At 44.6% G+C, this 22,004-nt stretch overlaps 1 protein-coding gene across 8 annotated transcripts in view; it reads left to right on the forward strand.

Moving 5' to 3' along the window:
• SLC4A8 (solute carrier family 4 member 8) overlaps positions 1 to 22,004 on the forward strand; it is a 79,003-nt gene that overhangs the window by 50,519 nt on the left and 6,480 nt on the right. For 6 of the 8 annotated variants that reach the window (XM_013988273.2, XM_013988275.2, XM_013988276.2 and 3 more), the window contains exons 15-24: positions 1,424 to 1,529; positions 2,104 to 2,265; positions 4,989 to 5,117; positions 7,490 to 7,651; positions 8,557 to 8,808; positions 12,385 to 12,453; positions 13,561 to 13,734; positions 17,449 to 17,586; positions 19,484 to 19,575; positions 21,741 to 21,836. In XM_013988273.2, the coding sequence (XP_013843727.2) occupies positions 1,424 to 1,529; positions 2,104 to 2,265; positions 4,989 to 5,117; positions 7,490 to 7,651; positions 8,557 to 8,808; positions 12,385 to 12,453; positions 13,561 to 13,734; positions 17,449 to 17,586; positions 19,484 to 19,575; positions 21,741 to 21,836 (1,380 nt within the window). The remainder of the gene's footprint in view (positions 1 to 1,423; positions 1,530 to 2,103; positions 2,266 to 4,988; positions 5,118 to 7,489; positions 7,652 to 8,556; positions 8,809 to 12,384; positions 12,454 to 13,560; positions 13,735 to 17,448; positions 17,587 to 19,483; positions 19,576 to 21,740; positions 21,837 to 22,004) is intronic. The other 2 variants (XM_013988274.2, XM_021091663.1) reach the window with 1 other exon arrangement.

Genomic DNA, 22,004 nt, shown 5'->3' on the forward strand with positions numbered 1-22,004 from the left:
TTTTCATGGCTTGATAGTTCATTTCTTTTGCACACTGAATAACAGTCCATTGTCTAGATGTACCACAGTGCATCCCATTCACCTACTGAAGGACATCTTTGTTGCTCTCAAGTTTGGAATTTTTTTTTTTTTCCGCTTTTCAGGGCTGCAAGTGCAGTATGTGGAGGTTCCCAGGCTAGGAGTCAAATTGGAGCTTCAGCTGCTGGCCGACGCAGCTCAAGGCAATGCCAGATCCCTAACCCACTGAGGGAATCGAACCCACTGAGGGAATCGAACCCACTGAGGGAATCGAACCCACATCCTCATGGATAGCCACAATGGGAACTCCCTGGAATTTATGTTTGTTATACCTAAATGTAGGACTTCATAGCTTTCCTTGTTTTCATTTTGCTGACTTCTTCTTTTCTTTTTTTTTTTTTAAACCAGTTTAGATCTCTTTGAAATTTAATTCTGTCATACTATATCCTTAGAAGACATGCTCATTAAATTCAGAGATGAAACAAAGTTGGTGGGAATGGCTCTATCCATTGAGTATACTGGGAGCCAGTTCAGGCATGAAGCATGATGGGACCAGGAAGCAACATGGTGACCAGTGGGACAGGTGTGGTTTGAATGCGGGATGAGACCAGGGAACCCAGGGAACAGCCAAGATAGCGAGATATTACCAGAGATGATGCAGCTTCCATTGTAGTCCCAGGAGGCTCTGACTTATTTATTTTATTTATTTTTTATTATTTTTGTCTTTTTATGGCTGCACCTGTGGAATATGGAGGTTCCTAGGCTAGGGGTCAAATCAGATCTACAGCTGCCGGCCTACACCACAGCCACAGCAACACGGGATCCGAGTAGAGTCTGTGACTGACACCATAGCTCATGGCAATGCCGGATCCTTAACCCATTGAGCAAGGCCAGTGATCAAACCCATATCCTCATGGATCTTAGTCAGATTCCTTTCCACTGAGCCATCATGGGAACTCTGGCTCTGACTTTTAGAGCAAGAATGTAATGGGGGTTCAAGAAACAAGATATTTAGTCTTGGGTAGGCTTCTGAGAGCCAAATAGGGTATCTGGTCCTCCTGGCTGTGTATGAATTTCACAGGAAGAGTCTAAGACATAGAAACTAAGCAAGGGAACTACCAGGGCTCATGCTGGTCACATCCGATGCCAAACTTGGTTGTCAGCACAGTTAAATGCAAGATCCACCTACTGATTTGAGCTCAATTTTAGTGTGACTGACTGAAAAGTCAGAATGTGGCTGGGTCTCAGTGAATGGGACCGACCTCAGGGGTCTGAAGTGGTCGAAGAAGAGATAACATGGGCTTTGACGGGGCCTTTAGCCTGTCGTGGCTAGAAATATTTAACTGAATACTTGGCCTCTTCCCTCAGAAATCGTTTTTTCTCCTCCCCCCTCCACCACCCCCAGCTGCAGGTGCACTGTCCCAGAGAACCCAAACAACCACACCTTACAGTACTGGAAGGACCACAACATCGTGATCACGGAAGTGCACTGGGCCAACCTGACTGTTAGCGTGAGTCTGGGTGCTGCCGGGTAGCTCAGCTTTGTGACTGCCAGGCTGAGGGGTGCCTTCCATTTAGAAATGGGGTAGCCCTTTAGCTCGCTCTGGCATTCACAGAAATAAACCTTTTAAGAGATCTATTCTTACTGCCTTTCCTTTCCTCTTCAAAACTCTCTGGTACATAAAGTGGAAGGACGATTACCCGTCTTCTCTCCCATATGCTCCCTCCCCACTGACCCTCCACTGAGGAAGTGTGGGGGTGAAATCAGGTAGGGTGGGGGGGCAGATCCAGGTTTTGTTGGGCTTGAAAAGCATTCATGTTTGGAAGTCCTCTGTACTAAAAATAATAGAAACTGCTAGGGCCCTCACAGTAAACCTTGTGTTTACTCAGGACGGTTCTGGCTTCATTTTCATAAGTGTCTTAGTTAGGACCCTAAGTAGCCACCCTACCTGCAAGGGACCTATGCTGGTGAGAGCCCCACAGCCACATGGAGGGCAAGCAGATGCCGCAGGCAGCCTGTGCTTCCCAGCAGCTGAGGACTCCCTCGTGCCTGCTCTCTGTCACCCAGAATGCTTGTTCCCCCAGGAGTGCCAGGATATGCATGGCGAGTTCACTGGCTCTGCGTGCGGCCACCATGGACCCTATACTCCTGATGTGCTCTTTTGGTCCTGCATTCTCTTCTTCACCACCTTCATCCTCTCCAGCACCTTGAAGACATTTAAGACAAGCCGCTACTTCCCAACCAGAGTAGGTAGCACGCTCTTGCATTTCTTGCCTGATGGATTTCAAATAGTCTGTTCTCAGCCTCCATGCTGCTGGAGGTTGGCAGGTGCAGGGCTCCAGATGCCCTGAGGAGCCACGCCGTGGCTCTCTCTTCTTCCTGTGTCCAGCAGCCTCTGTCCTAGCTGTGTGGTCTGGGGTGAGGGGTGAATCCTTAAAAGGTTTTGATTGAAAGATGTCAGGTGAGTTTAAGGCTGTGGTAGTGTTCTCGAAGAGCAATCAAGTCTTCTTTCCAGAATCCTGGGACAGGTGGCACACATAGCTGGAGCTGGGTCCTGGAGACAGTAGATCGTGTTCGTTGCTGGGGATACAGAGGGGACCCCAGAGTCTCCTCCCAGGGATGGCCCTTAAAATAGCTCACTGTGAGATCACTGGTCACAATGATAGCAGAGGCCAAAACCTCCTGACTGGGCTTGCGTGATGGTGTCGAGCCTCAGTCACCTCTCCCTGATGCAGATGGCATTGTCTGCCGGTTTTGGCAGAATTAGAGGCTGAGGGTAGAGTGGCTAAAGAGGCCTTTGCTTTGAAGAGGAGCTGGAGTCAGGAGGAAATGGTGGCTTTTCTGTATGTGAGGCTTCACTTAGGTACATTTGCAGAGCAGGATGTGTGAATGGGTGGGGGGCTCAATTGATTAGACATTGTCTGTGCGCATCTTCACAACTGAAACCCACATTCAGACCTCAGTGAGCCTGCATAGTGGTTAAGCGAGGCACATGTCAAATAAGCTCTGAGTCATTGTTTCGGGTCTGGACAAATAGTTAACAAGTGTCAATTGTGTAACGACTACTTGCTCAGGTTTGGGTTACATGCTATGGGGGATGCAAAGGAAATTTAAAATCTGGTCTCTGTAACAGACACACGACTATAAATAAAATGGATAAACAACAAGGACCTACTGTGTAGCACGGGGAACTATATTCATTATCCTGTGATAAACCGTAATGGTAAAGAAGCTGAAAAAGAATATATATATATTATATTATTATGTATATATAATATTGTATGTATATTATATTACATATGTGTTATATAAAAGAATATATATATATACTGAATCACTTTGCTGTACACATGAAACATCTGTAAATTAACTGTGTGTCAATAAAAATAAAAATAATAAAATGAACTGTAAACTGTGAATTATATCTCAGTAAAGATAGTCTGTAATTCAAAAAAAGATATGGTCTCAGATAGGAAGGGGGAACCCATGCTACATCAAGGCCATAGGAGGCAGTAGTAAGTAGGGAGATGCCAACCTGGGATGTAAGTGCCATGGGACTTTGGGCCCCAGGATGGTCAGGGTGGGCTTCATGGTGGAGCAGCTACCTGTTCAGAGAATTTATATAACATTCAGAGGAGAACAAACAAAACCAGGGAAGGGGAGCTGGAAACCTCGGGTTTCAAAGGAAAGTGAGGTCAGATTAAGGTGTTAGTGATGTTATATGTGGCTAAGATGTATTTGGCTCTGTCTCATTAGAAGTTCAGATTATGGGGAGTTCCCGTTGTGGCTCAGTGGGTTAAGAACCCGATGAGCATCCATGAAGATGTGGGTTTGGTCCCTCGCCTCGCTCACTGGGTTAAGGATCCAGTGTTGTCGTGAGCAGTGGTGTAGGTCACAGATGAGGCTCAGATCCCATGTGGCTGTGGCTGCGGTATAAACTGGCAGCTGTAGCTCTGATTCAGCCCCTCGCCTGGGAACCTCCATATGCCACAGGTTCGGTCCTAAAAAGCAAAAAAAAAAAAAAAAAAAATTCAGGTTAAGGATTTCCTGCTATGGCACAATAGGATTGGCAATGTCTCTGGAGCACTGGGACACAGGTTCAATCCCCAGCCTGACACAGTGTGTTAAGGATCTGGCATTGCCATAGCTTCAGCATAGGTCAAAACTGCAGCTCCAATCTGATCCCTGGCCAGGGAACTCCATATGCTGCAGGGCAGCCAGAAAATTAAAAAAAAAAAAATCAGATTACGGTGGGCACTGGACATTGTATTCTATTAAAACTACACTAAGCTATAAAATGGGTTAGTCAGTCCTCTTAGGGGCAAAATGGTGATAACTGCTTTGGAGAAAAACAAAGTAGGAAAAGGGTACAGGAGGTGCCAGATGAGAAGGGCTCAAATCCTGGGTGTGAGCTGAAGGCAGAGTCAACAGGACTTGCAGATGCAGTCAGTGTTGGGTCTGGGAGAGAAGAAGAGTTGGTGCTGCTGGAGATTCTTGGCTGGCATAGCTGGACCTTGCTGGTCCCAGGAAATCTTATCCCAGGTTCTCAGAACTATTCCCTGAATGCAGGGCCTAGATGTTCACCACAGAACTCATGAGAGTTTGAAGTGGGTTCCAGTGGAGTTTATTAGAGGATCCATTCTCTCCTGTCATAGCCACACTTGGGGGTATTAATTTGGGCATGTTAGCATATTCCTATTGTTTCAATATGCTTGTATTAATTCAACCATGAAATTAAAGCATCCTTCTGAGGATTTTTTTGGGATATATAATAGTGTTTATTGAAAATAGTTAAGTAGTACATTTGATACATTATTTATTTTTGCTTCTTAATATTTTTGATCTTTTTTTTAATGAGATACGCAAGAGTAGTTTTTCTTCCGAGGACGTTTAAGCCTCTTACAACACCTGAGTCTTTTCTTTCGTAGTGAACCTACTAAAACACGTCTCCAATCCTTTCTCATGCCAGGTCCGCTCCATGGTGAGTGACTTTGCTGTTTTCCTCACCATCTTCACCATGGTGATTATTGACTTTTTGATTGGAGTCCCATCACCAAAGCTTCAAGTTCCCAGTGTGTTCAAGGTAAACAGATCTCAGGTACTTGGTGCCCTTATGTAGTTTCATAGACTCTGGTCCCGAGTTTTCTCAAAGGCCTTTCTTGATCCTAATCATGAATTTTGCAGTCCTCTAAATCTGAGCCTTGCTCCCCATGCCTTACCATTGAGAAAAACAAACTCTTCAGGGTTGGCTGAGTTCAGGTCAGAGAACAGAAAACCTAATGCTGTTTAATGAATGAAAAGTATTATTTATTTTCATTAGTGCCGCTTATTGTTTTTAACATATGAGGATTTAAAATGATGGAATGTGCATCTTTACACAGATACATACCAGAGACCGTGGAAACATGGGTCTCTGGCACAAATCTGGTTCACAGCACCTCACTGGACATCAGCTGGCTAGGGCAGCGGGAAGGATGAAAAGGCTCTATATAGGCCTTGATCCCAGCCCTCAAGGATCTAGGGCCCCCCTAGAGTAATCATGACATCTCTTCAGCCCTAATTCATCATTCGTAGAACTCTCTATAATATTTATCCAAAAACTTATACGAAAAAAGTAAAACAAATTGTCAAAAGCTGGGGACTCCAAATCGATTTCAGTGTGGGGACACTAACTGAGTAAACTGAGAAGATGGAAAAGCTGAGCTCAGTTCCTTAGATCCCCACAGGGTGGAGAGGGGAGAAAACCTGGGAGTTCGAAGGGACTGGAGAAGAGCCAGCAGAGGGGGAATGAGGAAGCTGGGGAGGAGGAGGAGGCCCGGAACTTTAAACACCCGCACAGTCCTCCATCTTCCCTCTCTCTCCCTCTCCCTGAAGTAGGCCTGGTTAAAAATATCTTTTTCCATATTGCTTGAAAATTTTTATTTTGTTAAATTCACGGAAATGCCACCACTTAGAAATCGATGAATTAAAACACACCTTCTTTAAAAATATAATAGCTCTGAGAATATATCATTCTCATCTTTGTGTGAATGAGTGCCGTCAGCTCTTTCTCTAATACGTGGCTGAGGTCTGCCCTGCAGGAGGAATGGATTTTGTGTAACACTAAGTAATCTGGGAACATTAAGCTGTCCTTGGAGAGGTTCCCTGAAGGGTAGGCTTAAGAGAGTCAGAAGGTACTGGATTTCTGGGACATCTGGGAAGAAGGCCTCTGGGAGGTGGCAGAGATGAGAGGGGAAATGGGAGAATGTCAAAGAAAACAGTGCCCTTGGCAGGCCTCGCTTTTAGGAAGCAGAGAAGGAATTTTCTTCTTCTTCTCTTCCCTATTACCCCGCATGGCCCCCAGTGACCAAGATCCAGTGTGAAGGCTAGTGCTTTTACTAATGGGTTAATGTCAGTCAGGGTTTAGGAAGTTTTTGTGTTGGCCTAACAATTTAACTACCACTCAGAACATTGTTACTAAGGAGAGAGATTCTGTAAACTTTCAGAACCTAACCTGTTCGTAATATGGGACTTGGTGACGTTATCGAAGGGTGTTTGAATCCTGGAGTCATAACAAATACATGTCCAAGTGCTTTGGATATAACAGTCTTTGCTTTGTTCCTTGAGTTTGGGTGAATACTGGGCCCATCTGTATCCCTGGCTTTTATCCCCCATCACTACTTGCCAGACAAAGTGCATTTTTCCCCCAGAATGGGGTTTTGTGGAGATCCAGGAGGGTTTAGGTATTTTACAAACACCCAAATAGGGTTTATGAACAGTGTCTTACACTGCTAAGAGGCATTGGAGAGGGTCCTAGATCACACAAGTCCCCAAGCTCAGCAGTCTTGGGCTCCTCTGTCAAGTCCACTGCCTGGACCCGTGTGTCACTGCTGATGGGAAGAGGTCCTTGGACCAGTCCCCTGAGATTCCGTGCACCTGGCTTTACTTTGCCTTTATTTGTGCTGTGGACATACATGATATGGCTACTGGAGTGGAGCAGTGTGGAAGATAATCAAAGTTACTGTGGGTGTTAGTCTTTGGAAATTGTTAAATTCTTTTTTGACAATAAATTTTGTTGTTAATTATATTTTACTTGTACTAATGTTGAGATAAAGTCTCAGAGAACACAGGAGTTTGGAGAGTAGGGGAAGGAAGTGAAGGATTAATGAATATTCTGTAAGAAGCTGACAATTGAGGACTGACTTTCAAAGGGGATTTGGGATGAAGTCTTAGATTTCCTAAGGAATTGTATTTCATGATTTTTTCTTTGTTTTGGCCGTACTTGCAGCGTGTGGAAATTCCCAGGCCAGGAATCAAACCCAAGCCACAGCTTCATCCTTAGTCTGCTGTGCCACCAGGGAATTCCTTTATGCCTTTTTTTTTTTTTTTAAAGGATTCAAGAATAAGAGTGAGATTCCGTTTGATCTGTTTTGCCCTAGTGACTATAGTTAACTTAAAATACAAAAATAAAACCTTGTTTTTTCCTATTAGCCAACAAGGGATGATCGAGGGTGGATTATTAGTCCCATCGGCCCCAATCCCTGGTGGACTGTGATAGCTGCAATTATCCCAGCTCTTCTCTGCACTATCTTAATATTCATGGATCAGCAGATCACAGCTGTCATCATTAACAGGAAGGAACACAAACTCAAGGTAACAGGAAGTTCTGACCTAGAAGGACTGATAATGGCAGCCTGTTATGGTTTTTGTTTGTTTGTTTTGTTTTTTAACTTTAGGGTAAGCCATTTAGACCAGGAACTATAGAACCTAGATAAAGGTAGTCCTGGGAGGAGCTAATACAGGGCTTCCCAGTGTTTCCCATCCCTCCATCAATGACAAAGATTGGTTTGAAATGAGTAGAGCACAATGGTGTGATGTGAAGGCAGCTTGGAGTCCATTACTCTCCTCTCAAACCCATGGGGGAGGTGGGCGGGCAGAGTTCCTGATGGTCCCTGTGTAGACACTTGCTCTGGGTTGGGCTTATCTTCCTGAGATTCAGGTCAGCGCTTGGGCCACAGTTTTCTCGAGACAGGTATTCTTCCGTTGATGTCCATGACTAAGGTCTCCAGACAGAACCCTGAGCCCAAGGACCTCGGAGGTACAGTTGGTGCCAGTAGTGAAAGACTTCATGCCTCATTTCTATTCCTTCTTTCCTTAGAGCAGACAACGTCCATATTTGGCAAGGAATGGGGGAGTGTTCATAGGAACCTGTTTATCTACAGCTCCTGTAGGGATTACCATCTAGGATGGTCAAGATGTGGCTTGGTCTCTTGTTAATCTACCAAGAAATGATGCATCTTTTTCTTCGTGAGACTTGGGGTGAGATCAGAGGGCATGGGAATAAAAAATGGATATTGGCATGTGTAGGACAGGCTAAGGTTTCTCTTTTTCTTCTCTGTTCCCTCCAAACCAGGAGGCGCTGGAATATTCTTCTGGAATCCCTGGACTTCTTCTTCCTTATCCATACCTGCCTTCCTGCTTTGGGCCTCTTGGCCCACTGTCCTATGTCCCACTACAGCCAGACCACTAATGGTGACGGAGACTCTGTTTCCCCACAGAAAGGATGTGGCTACCACCTGGACCTGCTGATGGTGGCCATCATGCTGGGTGTCTGCTCCATCATGGGCCTGCCCTGGTTCGTGGCTGCAACTGTCCTGTCCATCACACATGTGAACAGCCTCAAACTGGAATCTGAGTGCTCTGCCCCCGGAGAACAGCCCAAATTCTTGGGTATTCGAGAACAGAGAGTGACAGGCCTCATGATCTTTGTGCTGATGGGCTGCTCAGTGTTCATGACAGCTATATTAAAGGTAACCATTCATTCATTCATTAAGAAAATTCTGAGTGCCTCATTTGTGCCAGGAATGCTATTAGATGCTGGGAGTAACAGTGGTATGCCAAATAGGCACACATACAAATAGCTGCCCTGAAGGAGTTCATTCTTGTGGGATAAAACAGATAAAATGTACTTAAGAAAGTTAAGACAACAGACATGGTAACTACAGAATATGATGTGTGATAAAAGGAAATATACAGTGCTCTGTGGTACTGTAGAGAATTAAGGGGATGTGTTTTATTAGTGTGCTCAGAGAAGGCCTCTCTAAGGAGATGGTATGTAAGATGAGATGGAGCCAACCACGCCATGGGTGGTGGCAGAGGGCATTGGGCTGGGGGGTGGGGGGAGAGAAAAGCAGTCTAGACAGGCCTTGAGGTGGGAAATAGTGATGTGTGTTCTAGGAGATACCAGGGTGTGTGGCTCAAGGGTGTTGAGTTAAGGCAAGAGTGCAGTGAGATGAGACTGAAGAGTCGCCAGGGACGATCCTGCAGGGCCTTGTGACACTGGTAAAGGTAACCTTCCAAGGGTTTTAACAGGAGGGGGACATGACCCATTTAGTATTCTAAAAAGATCTCTCTGGCTGATGTCTAGACAATAAGTTCTTAGGGTCAAGGTAAAATAGAGGCAGAGAGACCAGTGAGTCTGTAACAGGTGAGAGATAATGGAGGCTTGGATGAGGAGATTGGCAGCAGGGATGCATAAAAGGCATGGCTTCTGTATATCTTGGAGGAGAACCGAAGGTCCTGCTGGTTGACTGAACAGGGAATGGGGTGTGGAAAATGGGAAAAAATCAAATGCCTGCTAGGTTTCTGACTTGACACCTGGATGGAGGTTGGGTGGCATGTCGGATGGAGAAGACTGCATGAAAGAGGAAGTGATTTGTGACCTGCGTCAGGTTTTGAGTGAGATGTCTGGGGGGCATCTGAGTGAAGAGCTAGAGGAGGGTTCTGGACTAGAAATGTAAATGTGGGCGTCAGCAGCACACCCACAATGCCCTCGGTATTGAAAGCCACGGAAGTAGATGAGACCTGCCGAGAGGAGGATGGCTACAAGGAAGGAGGCTCAGAGGCAGAGCAGGGTCTAAGGGGACCAGGACTCGGAAGTCAGGTTGAGCCGGGTAGAGGAGACAGAAATGGAGACCAAAGAGCTGCCCAGCAGGCGACGGGGACCAGGAGGGTGTCCAGCAGGGAAGCCATGCAAAAGCTGGCTAGAAACTGTCCGGGAAGATGAAGATCAGACCCCCAGGCCACTGGATTTGGCAACATGGAGGCCTAAGGTGACTGGACAAGGGCAGGTTCATTGGAACAGCAGAGCAGAAGCCACCTGAGAGGGGACTGACGGTAAAGAGGTGGTGAGGAAGCAGAGTGTGGGCAGCCCACTCTTTCAAGAGGCTTTTTCTGTGGAGTGGAACAGAAAGGTGGGCATCTCCAAAGAAGACGTACAGATGGCCGAGAAACACATGAAAAGATGTTCAGCGTCACTCATTATTAGAGAAATGCAAATCAAAACCACGATGAGGTACCACCTTACACCAGCCAGAATGGCCAACTAGTACACTGTTGGTGGGATTGTCAATTGGTGCAACCACTGTGGAAAGCAGTATGGAGATTCCTCAGGAAACTACACATAGACCTACCATTTGATCCAGCAATCCCACTCCTGGGCATCTATCCAGAGAGAACCACGACTCACAAAGACACATGTACTCCAATGTTCATTGCAGCACTATTTGCAATAGCCAAGACATGGAAACAACCTAAATGTCCATTGAGAGAGGAGTGGATCCAGAAGATGTGGTACATATATACACAATGGAATATTACTCAGCCATTAAAAAGAATGAAATACCGGCATTTTTTGCAACATGGATGGACCTAGAAACTATCATGCTAAGTGAAGTCAGCCATACAATGAGACACCAACATTAAATGCTTTCACTGACATGTGGAATCTGAAAAAAGGACAGACGGAACTTCTTTGCAGAACAGATGCTGACTCACAGACATTGAAAAACTTATGGTCTCCAGAGGAGACAGTTTGGGGGGTGGGGGGATATGCCTGGGCTGTGGGATGGAAATCCTGTGAAATTAGATTGTTATGATCATTATACAACTACAGATGTGATAAATTCATTTGAGTAATAAAAAAATGAAAAAATAAAAAATATATATATAAAAAAAGAAAAGTGGGCAGTAGCTGGTGTGAGATGGGTTAAAAGGGGATTTTTGGAAAGATAGAAGCTACTGGGAACATGAGAAAAAAAATTTTTGTGTGTGTAAGGCCTGCATCTGGGAAAAATGGGATGAAAAGGAACCCTCTTGTCACCAAGCCCACCCATTCCGGGGCACTTGCTTTGCTCCCTTGCCTCCTTCCCCTCTTTTTGGTGAATCCTCAGCTACCTATTTAAATGCTGTTTAAGGACGAGAAAAGAGAGAGCTGAGAAAGGATTCTGAGCCACCTTCCCCTTAATCTTATCCCCTCTCCTCAGGCCCCACCCCTCTCCATTCTCTGCCCCCAGCCCTGCCCCCACCCCCACCTCTGATCTAAATGCCATCTGGGGAGCCCAAAGTCGCTGCCCCTCTGGGAGTGTAACCATGACGGCATGGCAGTGGGCGTTGCCCGGCCTTCCTATAACTGTCTCAGGAGGGTTCTTTTAGGAAACCATTCCAGTAGATCTTCAAACGAGGTTATTTAGCACCAAATGTCTATTCACCATAGAACCTGAACAATGTAGAGTCCAATGGGGATTTTCAAATCAAAGAAGAATGGTTTGGGGCAATGTTCTTTAGCCCTGGAATAAAAACATGTTGAGTTTAGTCTTTGTAATGAGACTTTCCTCGCCTTGATGCTGTAGGCCTCCCTCCTCTACCTTATAAAGTTGTTCAGAAAGTCACCCAGATTGATGTAACCTAAGTGTGTATGTATGTTCAATGCAATGGAATAATGTTGGTATTTCTCGCCACATCACTCCTCCTCTGATAAGATACCTCCCTACTCCTGCCCGCAGTTCTCTGGTAAATAAAAAAAGCAAATGTTTTTAGTCTATATTTAAAATACACCAAAACCCTGAGGATATGAGTGTGCGATTACAAAAGATTTAAAAGGTATTGGTTCTGAGACAGCAGAGTTTCACAGCGGAAGCACGCTGGGGCCATAAAAGGTGTCAGTTCTATAAAAGAGGGGTGCGTGCATGCGTGTGTGTTTGTGTGTGTGTGTGTGTGTGTGTGTGTGCGTGCATGTGAGTGCGAGCGCACGTGCCGATTTCCATGGGGGAGGAAGAGCCAGATGGGGAGAAGACGTGAGGCCTGTGATTTAACCAGGACCAGATTATACTTATGTGTAATCATTTCATTTCAGAACAAAATGATTTTTATCCTTGTCAGCTTCTGTTTTTGTTTCTCCCTCTAAATCATATAAAGGCAGCAGAAACTAATGCAGCATTTATGTAGCGATTTTGTGACTTTGCTTCCTTCTCGGAGGTTTGGAAGTTTTGATCATATTGAGTGTGCTGTGACCCTGAATTTAATTTCTGGTCTTTCTGCCCTTTCAGTTCATCCCGATGCCAGTCCTCTATGGAGTTTTCCTCTACATGGGAGTGTCTTCACTGCAGGGGATTCAGGTATTGAATGGTTGAGCCAGGCAATGTCTTCTTTCTGAGAGCTCACCTGTCCTGACCGGAGAGGAACTTGGGAAACCATTTCCTAGTCTTTCTAGTTAAACTGTTTGAGGCATTTCTTTGGACATTGGGCAAAATGTCATGTCAGCATGAGGGCATAGAGACTTCCAGGGTGGCCTGGCTCAATGTCATGGTTCCAGCTATTGGTCAGTTATTCAACAGACAATTTTCAGGCATGTATTAAACACTAGGTGCTTTGTAAGATGCTGGTAAACTTAGATTTGAAAGGTTGTTCAAGAGCCAAATTGGTTTCCATGCATGGTCAACACTAGTTTTAATTCTTGGCTAAAGCGTGAGGGGGGTTTAACTGGGGGCTCATTGGTAAGGAGATTGGGAGTAGTGAGAGCTGCTGTAGGTAAGCAGGTAACACTTCCTGTCATGCTGCTCTGTCTTTTCCCATCTGTCAACTCATTCCTGAGTCCTGTGAACAGAAAAAAGCAGGCTCTTGCCAATGATTAGCTGGGTACCCGGACAATACATAACCTTAGTGGCTGCTTCTCTTGGTGGCTGGTTCCCTTTGCTATTTTGGACTGCCCAGGGGTCATTCTTCTACACTGAGGTCTGATGTGACTTTGAGCAGATTATTAATTTCTCTGGGTCTCTGTCCTCATTTTCATCCTATAAGGCTGGTCATATTTTCTATATCCAGAATGTTCTGAGGTTTCATTTTATCTTTTTACCATAAATAATCAACGAAAAGCTCCAGACTCCTCAAAGAACAAATAAGAGATTTGGTCTTTTAAGCAGAAAGATGTCATGGCCTTATTTTGTTTTCCCTGAGAAAGATCTCTTTCCATACTCCCTGAGAAAGATCTCTTGGAGCTAGAAGGAAGTTGGAATCCAGAATTAGAAGAGATAGATTCAAGTTTTGACTCTGTCACTTGCCAACCTTGGCCAAGTTACCTGTTCTCTCTGAGACTCAGTCTCTACTTCTGTCGGGTAGAAAAGGTCTCACCTACCTTTTGGAGCAGGTGATGTAAGACACATGAACAGGCCTAACAAGGCCCCCGAGAAGCCACCTGAAAATAAATGCTAGTTCCCTCCTCCCAGTTCTTTGATCGTCTGAAGCTCTTTGGGATGCCTGCCAAGCACCAGCCGGACTTCATCTACCTGCGGCACGTGCCGCTGCGCAAGGTACACCTCTTCACCCTCATCCAGCTGACCTGCCTCGTCCTGCTCTGGGTCATCAAGGCGTCTCCAGCTGCCATCGTCTTTCCAATGATGGTGAGTTTAAAAGGTATTAGGATTATTTTTTTTAAATAGTGATAAAATATATATAACATAAAACTTACCATCTTCACTAATTTTTTTTAATGGCTGCACCTGCGGCACATAGGAATTCCTGGGCCAGGGGTTGAATCCGAGCCACAGCTGTACCTTATACCACAGCCACCGCAATGTCAGCTCCTTTAACCCACTCCTCCTGGTGGGGGATCGAAGCCACGCCTGCACAGCAACCCGAGCCACTGCGGTCAGGTTCTTAACCCACTGTTTGGGAACTCCCATCTTCACTATTTTTAAGTGTACATTTCAGTGGCATTAAGTGCATTCACATTGTTGTGCAACCATCACCAACATCCACCTCCAGAGCTTTTTTCATCTTGCAGAACTGAAATTCTGTACCCATCAAACAATAATGCCCCGTTTCTCCATCTCCTCAGTCCCTGGCAACCACCATTCTTCCTGTCCATCTCTTATGAATCTGACTCCTCTAGGGACCTCATGTGAGTGGAATCTGGTATTTGTCCTTTTGTGACTGGCTTGTTTTGCTTAGCATAACAGCTTCAGGGTTTATCCATGTTGTAGCCTGGTGGGTTTTTTTGGATAACAGCCATCCTAATGGGTGTGAGTTGGTATCTTGTTGTGGTTTATATTTCTCTAATGATTAATGATGTTGAGCATCTTTTCATGTGCTTATTGGCTATGTGTAACTTCTTTGGAGAAATATCTATTCAAGTCCCTTGCCCATTTTAAAATAATGTGTTTCTATAAGCAATGAGATGCTGCTATGTAGCACAGGGAACTATTCCTAGTCTCTTGGGATAGAACATGATGGAAGATAATACGAGAAAAAGTATGTATATGTATGTATATCTGGGTCACTTTGCTGTATAGCAGAAATTGGCACAAGAGTATAAATCACCTATAATTTAAAAAAAATAATGTTTTTTTTGTTTGTTTTTTGTTGTTGTTGTCTTTTTAGGGCTGCACCCGCAGCATGTGGAAGTTCCCAGGCTAGGAGTCTAATTGGAGTGGTAGCTGCCAGCCTACACCACAGCCACAGCAACATGGAATCCTTAACCCACTGAGCAAGGCCAGGAATCAAGCCTGTGTCCTCATGGATACTAGTCAGGTTTGTTACTACTGAGCCACAACAGGAACAACCCAAAGTGGGTTTTTTGTTGTTGTTGTTGAGTTTTAGCTCTCTCTATATTCTGGATATTAATCCTTCATGATGGTGAGTTTGTTTTTTACTTGGTCTTGGCAGGAGCAGCATTTTTAGGGGGGGCCTTGAGGTGTGGATGCATGTGAGTAGTAGTTTTCCATGTTTATTTTCAAGGCTATCAGTCGGCCTCTCTGCCTATCTGTCTTTTTTTTTTAGCGCTGTACCCACGGCATATGGAGGTTCCCAGGCTAGGGGTCGACTATGGATACTAGTCAGATTCATTCCCGCTGAGCCATGACGGGAACTCCTTCTCTGCCTATCTGTATTTCTTTCTATCAATCTCTCTCTCTCTCATGAATGTGACATGGGGAGGATTCTTCATGTTTGCAGTAATTTGCATATTATCTCAAAGCAATATGGTTCCATTTAGAATCTATTGCAATCGGAAGTTTCTTGGAGTTCCCACTGTGGCACAGTGGGTTAAGAATCTGACTGCAATATCTTAAGTTGCTGCAAAGGCATGGATTTGATCCCTGGCCCAGCTCCGTGGATTAAGGATCCTGCATTGCTGCATCTGTGGCATAGGTCGCAGCTGTGGCTTGGGTTCAATCTGTGCAGCCATTAAAAAAAAAAAAAAAAAGTGCCCGTATCGATGAAAATGTACTGTTTCAAGCCACTGGAAGAGGGAAGAGGTTGGCTTCACACTAGTGGGTGACTGGGACATCCTTCCCTCCTTTTTAAAGGGGCTTTGGAAAGGGGACTTGGACAGCTGAACTGTGTGATGCAACAGGTGACAAGCTGTTCCCTAAATCTAGGGTGATGGCAGGTCCTGCCACGTGACCATCTCGCTGTTTCATCTTCTCCCCTTGATGCCTTCCTGTCTTTGGCTCACCCTGTGTCATGAGGATGCTGAGAATTCAGCGGGCTTTTTGAAAGTTTCCTCTAGGACAGACCTCAAGAGGGAAAAGGCAGTGAGGGTGATGTCTGGTACTCATTTAGTAGGTACTTTTGAACTTGGTCTTACTGGGAGAATATTCAAGGGTGAGGGAACTAGAGATTTCTTTCCCCCAATCTCCTAGATATAAACCGTCCTGATGGGTTTCTCAGTTTTATCAGAGTACACGTAGTGTTGGAATTTGGGTGTTGTGGTCAGAGAGTAAATGGTTAGAGAAATAGCAAATTCCTGGCAATTCCTAGAAGGGATACTATCAATTTTGGATTTATTGGGAAAATGGTTATTGAAATTAGGGGGAAATGAATTTGCTTCATTCCTTATCCAGTCCCAGATAGACAAGGTGAACACCAGTCTAGCCAGGCAGATCATTCTGGGTTATTATGGGTTCTTCTTTGGCTGAAATGGCCCTTATAGGGAGAAAGTGGAGCTGCAGTTAAGGGCGCTGGTCATTTATATTGAGGAAATTAGCTGTCAGATTTTAGGCAAGTCATTTTCTCTCCCTGGGCCTCAGTCTCCTCATTTATAAAATGAGTGTCAAGCCAGGCCAGGGGGCAGAGACAAAAACCACTTGAGATCCATGATTCAGGCATCAAGCATGGCTTTTGTGAGTAAATGCATAGGCAGAGATGGTCCTTAAGGCCTCTCACTGCATGGTGACCCATGTTGGGGTTGGGCAGGCTGGCCCCAGCAAGGCCGGCTCCTCGAGAGGCCCTCCACCCCCTTGCTGCCCTTGTAACCCTTGCTGGCCTCAAACCAGGGGAAGCAGCTCTTAGGCCCATCTGTAGATAAAGGGTTTCTCTTTTCAGTGAAGGAATTAAGTTAGTTCAGCTAGGGGATCAATAAGTTGTAGGCTTATTATGGTGATAGTTAAATAAAATATTGTATATAATATAGTTAACTTAGTACCTGGTACAAAGAGAGCCTCAATAAAAGGCAACTCTTTCTCTCTTTTTAATGGCTACACCCATAGCATACGGAAGTTCCCTGGGCTAGGGATGGAATTCAAGCCACAACTGCAACTTGTGCCACAACCATAGCACCAGATGACAACTGACAACAGCTGACAATGCCAGATCCTTAACCCACTGTGCTGGGCCAGGAATTGAACCTGAGTCTCCAACAGCGATCTGAGCTGCTGCAGTGCTGAAGTTGGATTCCTTTTTTTTTGTTGTTGTTGTTTTTTGTTTTTTTGTCTTTTAGGGCTACTCCTATGGCATATGAAAGTTCCCAGGCTAGGGGTTGATTTGGAGCTACAGCTGCCAGCCTATGCCACAGCCATGGCAGTGCCAGATCCGAGCCATATCTACATTGCAGCTCACTGTAACATTGGATCCTTAACCCACTGAGCGAGGCCAGAGATCGAACCTGCATCCTCATGAATATTAGTCGAGTCATTACCACTGAGCCACAATGGGAACTCCCTGCAGTTGGATTCTTAATCTACTGCATCAAGTGGGAACTCCGAAGGCAGCTCTTAAGATTGTTTTGAGTTTGATTTTGCTTGACATGACCTAGTCTGCTGAGAAAATAAGACTTTGCTCTTTAACTTCAGGAAGGAAATGAGCCCCTTTAATTCACTTTCTTTATTTTTCCTCAGGTTTTGGCCTTGGTCTTTGTCAGGAAAGTCATGGATCTCTGTTTCTCTAAGCGTGAGCTGAGCTGGTTAGATGATCTCATGCCTGAAAGCAAAAAGAAGAAGTTGGATGATGCCAAAAAGAAGGCCAAGGAGGAAGAGGTCATAGTTCTTGTACCAACTGTACACTTTGGGGCAGCCTCAAGTTACAGAACATAGGAAGGGCCACATGAAAAGTCAGGATGTCTGGAATCCCAAAGGGTTATATTTAGGAGCTGGGAAGATTACTCCAAAGACATTCTCAGCCAATGGCTGTCCTTAATTTTCAGATTTGATAACCAGTTGTTTTTGCCCCCTCTGTTTGTCTACAGTCTATTCACCAGGTTCACACTTAGAATATGAATATAGAACCTGCTCTTATTATCAGATCTAATGGTTCATATTCTCCCCAAAGATCTAATTTGACAAGTATACAGAACCTATTGTTTTCTGAGAGTATACATGCCTCATTGCAGATGGTATTGCGGTTTGCAGAGGTAGCTCACATAGGACTTTCTGTCCTTCCTCATTTCCGTCAGCACTTGACATCTGCCATCCACTCAGTGGACCCTCAATCAATGGCCTATACGTGCAAAGAGTGGATGTGTAGCAAAGTACAGTTAGTGCCTGAAATAGTGTCCTTTGAAATTTAAAGGATTTTTTTCTAAAATCTTGGATTTTAAAAACCTTGTATTATTTTCTCCAGCTTTATTGAGATATAATTGACATATAACATGGTGTGAGTTTAAGCTGTACAGTGCAATGCTTTGATATATGTACATATTGTGAAATGATTACCATAACAGGGTGAGTTAACAACATCTGTCACCTCACATGGTCGTGTGTGTGTGTGTGTGTGTGTGTGTGTGTGTGTGTGTGTGGCGAGAACTTTTAAAATCTAATCTCTTAACCACTTTCAAATACACGACACAGGATTGTTAACTTTAGCTACCGTGCTGTACATTCCATCCCAGAACTTACACATCATATTGATCCTCTTCACCCATCCCCACCTTCAACCCCTGGCGACCTGTTCTCAGTCTCCGGGACTTCAGTTGTTTTAGATTCAATATGTAAATGAGATTATATAGTGTTTGTCTTTCTCTGACATTTCATTTAGCATAATGCCCTCAAGTTTCATTCACGTTGTTGCAAATGGCAGGATCTTCTTTTTTATGGCTGAATAATATCCCTCTGTGTGTGTGTGTGTGTGTGTGTGTGTGTGTGTGTGTGTGTGTATTTTATTATGGAACATTTCAAACACAGTCAGTACTCATATTTACCCAGTTGCTTTGTTATTATTTTTAACCATTTGTATCAGGATCCAAATAAGGCCCATATATTACAATTGGTTAATATGTTTCTTAAATCTCTTTAGGGGTTCCCCTTCTGTCTTTTTTTCTTTTTGTTGAAGAATCTGGGTCTCTGACTTATGGGGTTTCCTGCCACTTAGATTTCACTAAATACGTCATTGGTATCATTTAACATATTCTTCTGTCCGCTATATTTCTGGTAAATTGGTAGTTGTATCTAAAGGTTTACCCAGATTCAAGTCCTTTTTTTTTTTTCCTTTTTAGGGCTGCACTTGCAGCATACGGAGGTTCCCAGGCAAGGGGTTGAATTGGAGCTGCAGCTGCTGGCCTACACCACAGCCACAGCAATGCCAGATCTGAGCTGCATCTGTGACCTACACCACAGATCATGGCAACGCCAGATCCTTAACCCACTGAGTGAGGCCAGGGGTCAAACCTGCATCCTCATGGATATTAGTCAGGTTTGTAACCCCTGAGCCACAACAGGAATGCCCTCAAGTCCTTTTTTAAAAAATACTATTCCATAGGTACAGATATTGGGTGGTCTCTCTTTTTGTGGTGAGTCAAATCTATGAATGAAAATAATTATATGCTCTTATAATACATGTGAAAGAAAATTAGGTAAAAATTATGGTGATTGAAAAATGGGCTGCTGTAGATTATGGTTTCATTTGTCCAGGATAAAATAATATCTCCCTTTCTTCTAGGAGGCTGAGAAAATGTTAGAAATGGGAGGAGACAAGTTCCCCTTAGAGAGCAGGAAGTTACTGAGTAGTCCTGGAAAGAACAGCAGTTTCAGGTAAATCTCCCCAAACACAGAGGAGCTGACTGTTCGGGTTGTTCTGTGAAAGCTCTAGCTCTGGGTGGCGGTGGGGGGGTCACAAAGGCAGCTGTTGGTCCAAAGAGCTAAACCTTCAGCCTCGCTGTTCCAACCTGTGAAAACCCCTTTGCTTCATCGGTTTACTGAGGGCCTGCCATGCATCAGGCACTGTGCTGGGTGCTGGGAGTCACAAGGGCAGGGGGAAGGGAGCCCATGTGCTGAGCACCTTCTCTGTGCTAGAAGGTTTACCGCGTGCTCTCATTTACCCTGTACAACAACTCCGTGATGTGAGCCTCACTATCCACTCTTGTTTGGTGAAGACACAGAGACTTGGAGAGTTCTCGGTCATTTGTCCAAGGTCACACGGTGTTTCTAAGTAAGGTTCTAAGAAAGGTTCAGTGTTTCTAAGTTCAAGTTCAACCCTAGTCTTCGTACTCCACAAACCAGTGCTCCTTCAGCCTTTCTCAGCCACCTTCCAAAGATGAGTGGCATATAGCCTTTGTTTCTCAGCCTGCTGGGTGTGACATGCCCGAGCTCAGGCCAGCCTTTGGGGATCGCAGTGAGGCAGAGACAGCCCCTTCTTCCAGCTTAGCTCATGGCATCTACAGTCCTAGGAGCCCAGGAGGAGCCAAATTGAAATTCCTTACTTCTGCCAGTGATCTTAGCCCTTTGGTCTGTCTAATTGGAGGCTCACCACAAATCACTGGAAACCTAATTGATCCATTTGTTTATTCCTGGTATTTTGTTTCTGCTTTGGAAGAGGAACACACAAACAAAAGAAGCCCAGAAGTGGAGAAGGGACGGAAAAGAAAGAGAGCGGGAATCTGGGTCATCTAGATGCTGAATAATATACTGCTGAATTATTGAATTGATTGTGGTTTATACTGAGGGGGAGATGAGGCAAGTCTTTTCTTTGGTCATGATACATATATATTTTTTATATATCATGACCGAAGGTAAAATATATATTTATTTTTAACCACTAAATAGAGTATATATTTAGGGTCTATGACATGATATTTATATATATGTAAAAATAATACATACCAATATATGTGACTATATATATCAAAGTAACAACACATCCATTGCCTCCTATACTTACCCTTCTTTTCTGTGTGTGCTGAGAACACTTCGAGATCTACTTTCTCAGCACCTTTCAAGTGTACAGTACATGATTATTATAGTCAATCACCATACTGTACCTTAAGTCTTCAGACTTTTTTCATTTTATAACTAAAAGTTTGTACCTTTTGATCAGTATCTTCCTTTCCTATCCCCCAGCCTCATTTTTTAACTGATCCCAAAGAAATGGAGTCTTTGGTCCTTAACTAAACTTTCTGCAAGTTGTCATGAAAGGAGCCATAGGCTTCGTATTCTCTGTGCCAAAGCACGAGCCATATTCCTTCTCTAGCAGATGCTGTCTCCTCTCTCGGCCATTTATTTATTTATTGGCCATACCCGAGGCATGTGGAAGTTTGCGGGCCAGGGATCAAATCCAAGCCACCGCCTTGGCAGCACCGGATCCTTAACCCACTGCACCACAAAATTCCTCTTGGCCATTTAAAAGGAGACAGTCTGGCATGTAGAAAACGGTGAGTCCTGGGGGTCTCTAGAGACCAAGGACTGGATTCAAGGTCGTGTTTCTCCGCTTACGGATGTTTCACCTTGGAGAGTCTCTTAACCCTACGAGCTTTGGTTTCTGCACATTCAATATGAGGATGTTAATAATCTCTGATGCTGTGACAGTGAAGAGAATATATTGCAACCGTCTTTTGTCAACTGCACATGGAAAAGATTTGGCCATGTAAATGAGAACGTGCACGAAGGATGCTCAGCACTGTGCCTGGCACGGGGGGAGGCTTAGTGAATGGCAGCTCCTAAAGCATCCCCAGAGAGCCCCGCATGGAGAGCAGAAGTGTGGGGGCAGTGCTGGCTGCTCACAGCCCCAGCCAGGCCCTCAGCCTACCTCCCGGGCCACCTTGCCTCTCAACGTCCCAGCCATCTGTTCTAGCGCTCCTGAGAGCTGCGAGACAGGCTCCCCCGGGCCTCCTCTTTTCCCTTCTGGCGGGTGGTGGGCGTTAGAGACCGCAATGTCTCTTATCCGTTTGTCTGACATTGACTGTCCGAAGCCTTGGTTTCAGGTGTGACCCCTCTGAGATTAATATATCTGATGAAATGCCGAAAACCACAGTCTGGAAAGCTCTCAGTATGAATTCTGGAAACACAAAGGAAAAGAGGTAAAGAAAACTATAATTGCTGATTTTTATTTATTTCTGGCTTTTAAAAATAGCAACCATGTTGAAAGTAAAATATATCTTAGTTGTAAAACTGAATTTATCTATTAAATAGCACATCTAGGACTGCTGCTAACCCCACAGAAATAGCTATCAGCCTAAGAAAAGTAA

Source organism: Sus scrofa, chromosome 5, assembly GCF_000003025.6.
Source record: "Sus scrofa isolate TJ Tabasco breed Duroc chromosome 5, Sscrofa11.1, whole genome shotgun sequence".
NCBI lineage: Eukaryota > Metazoa > Chordata > Mammalia > Artiodactyla > Suidae > Sus > Sus scrofa.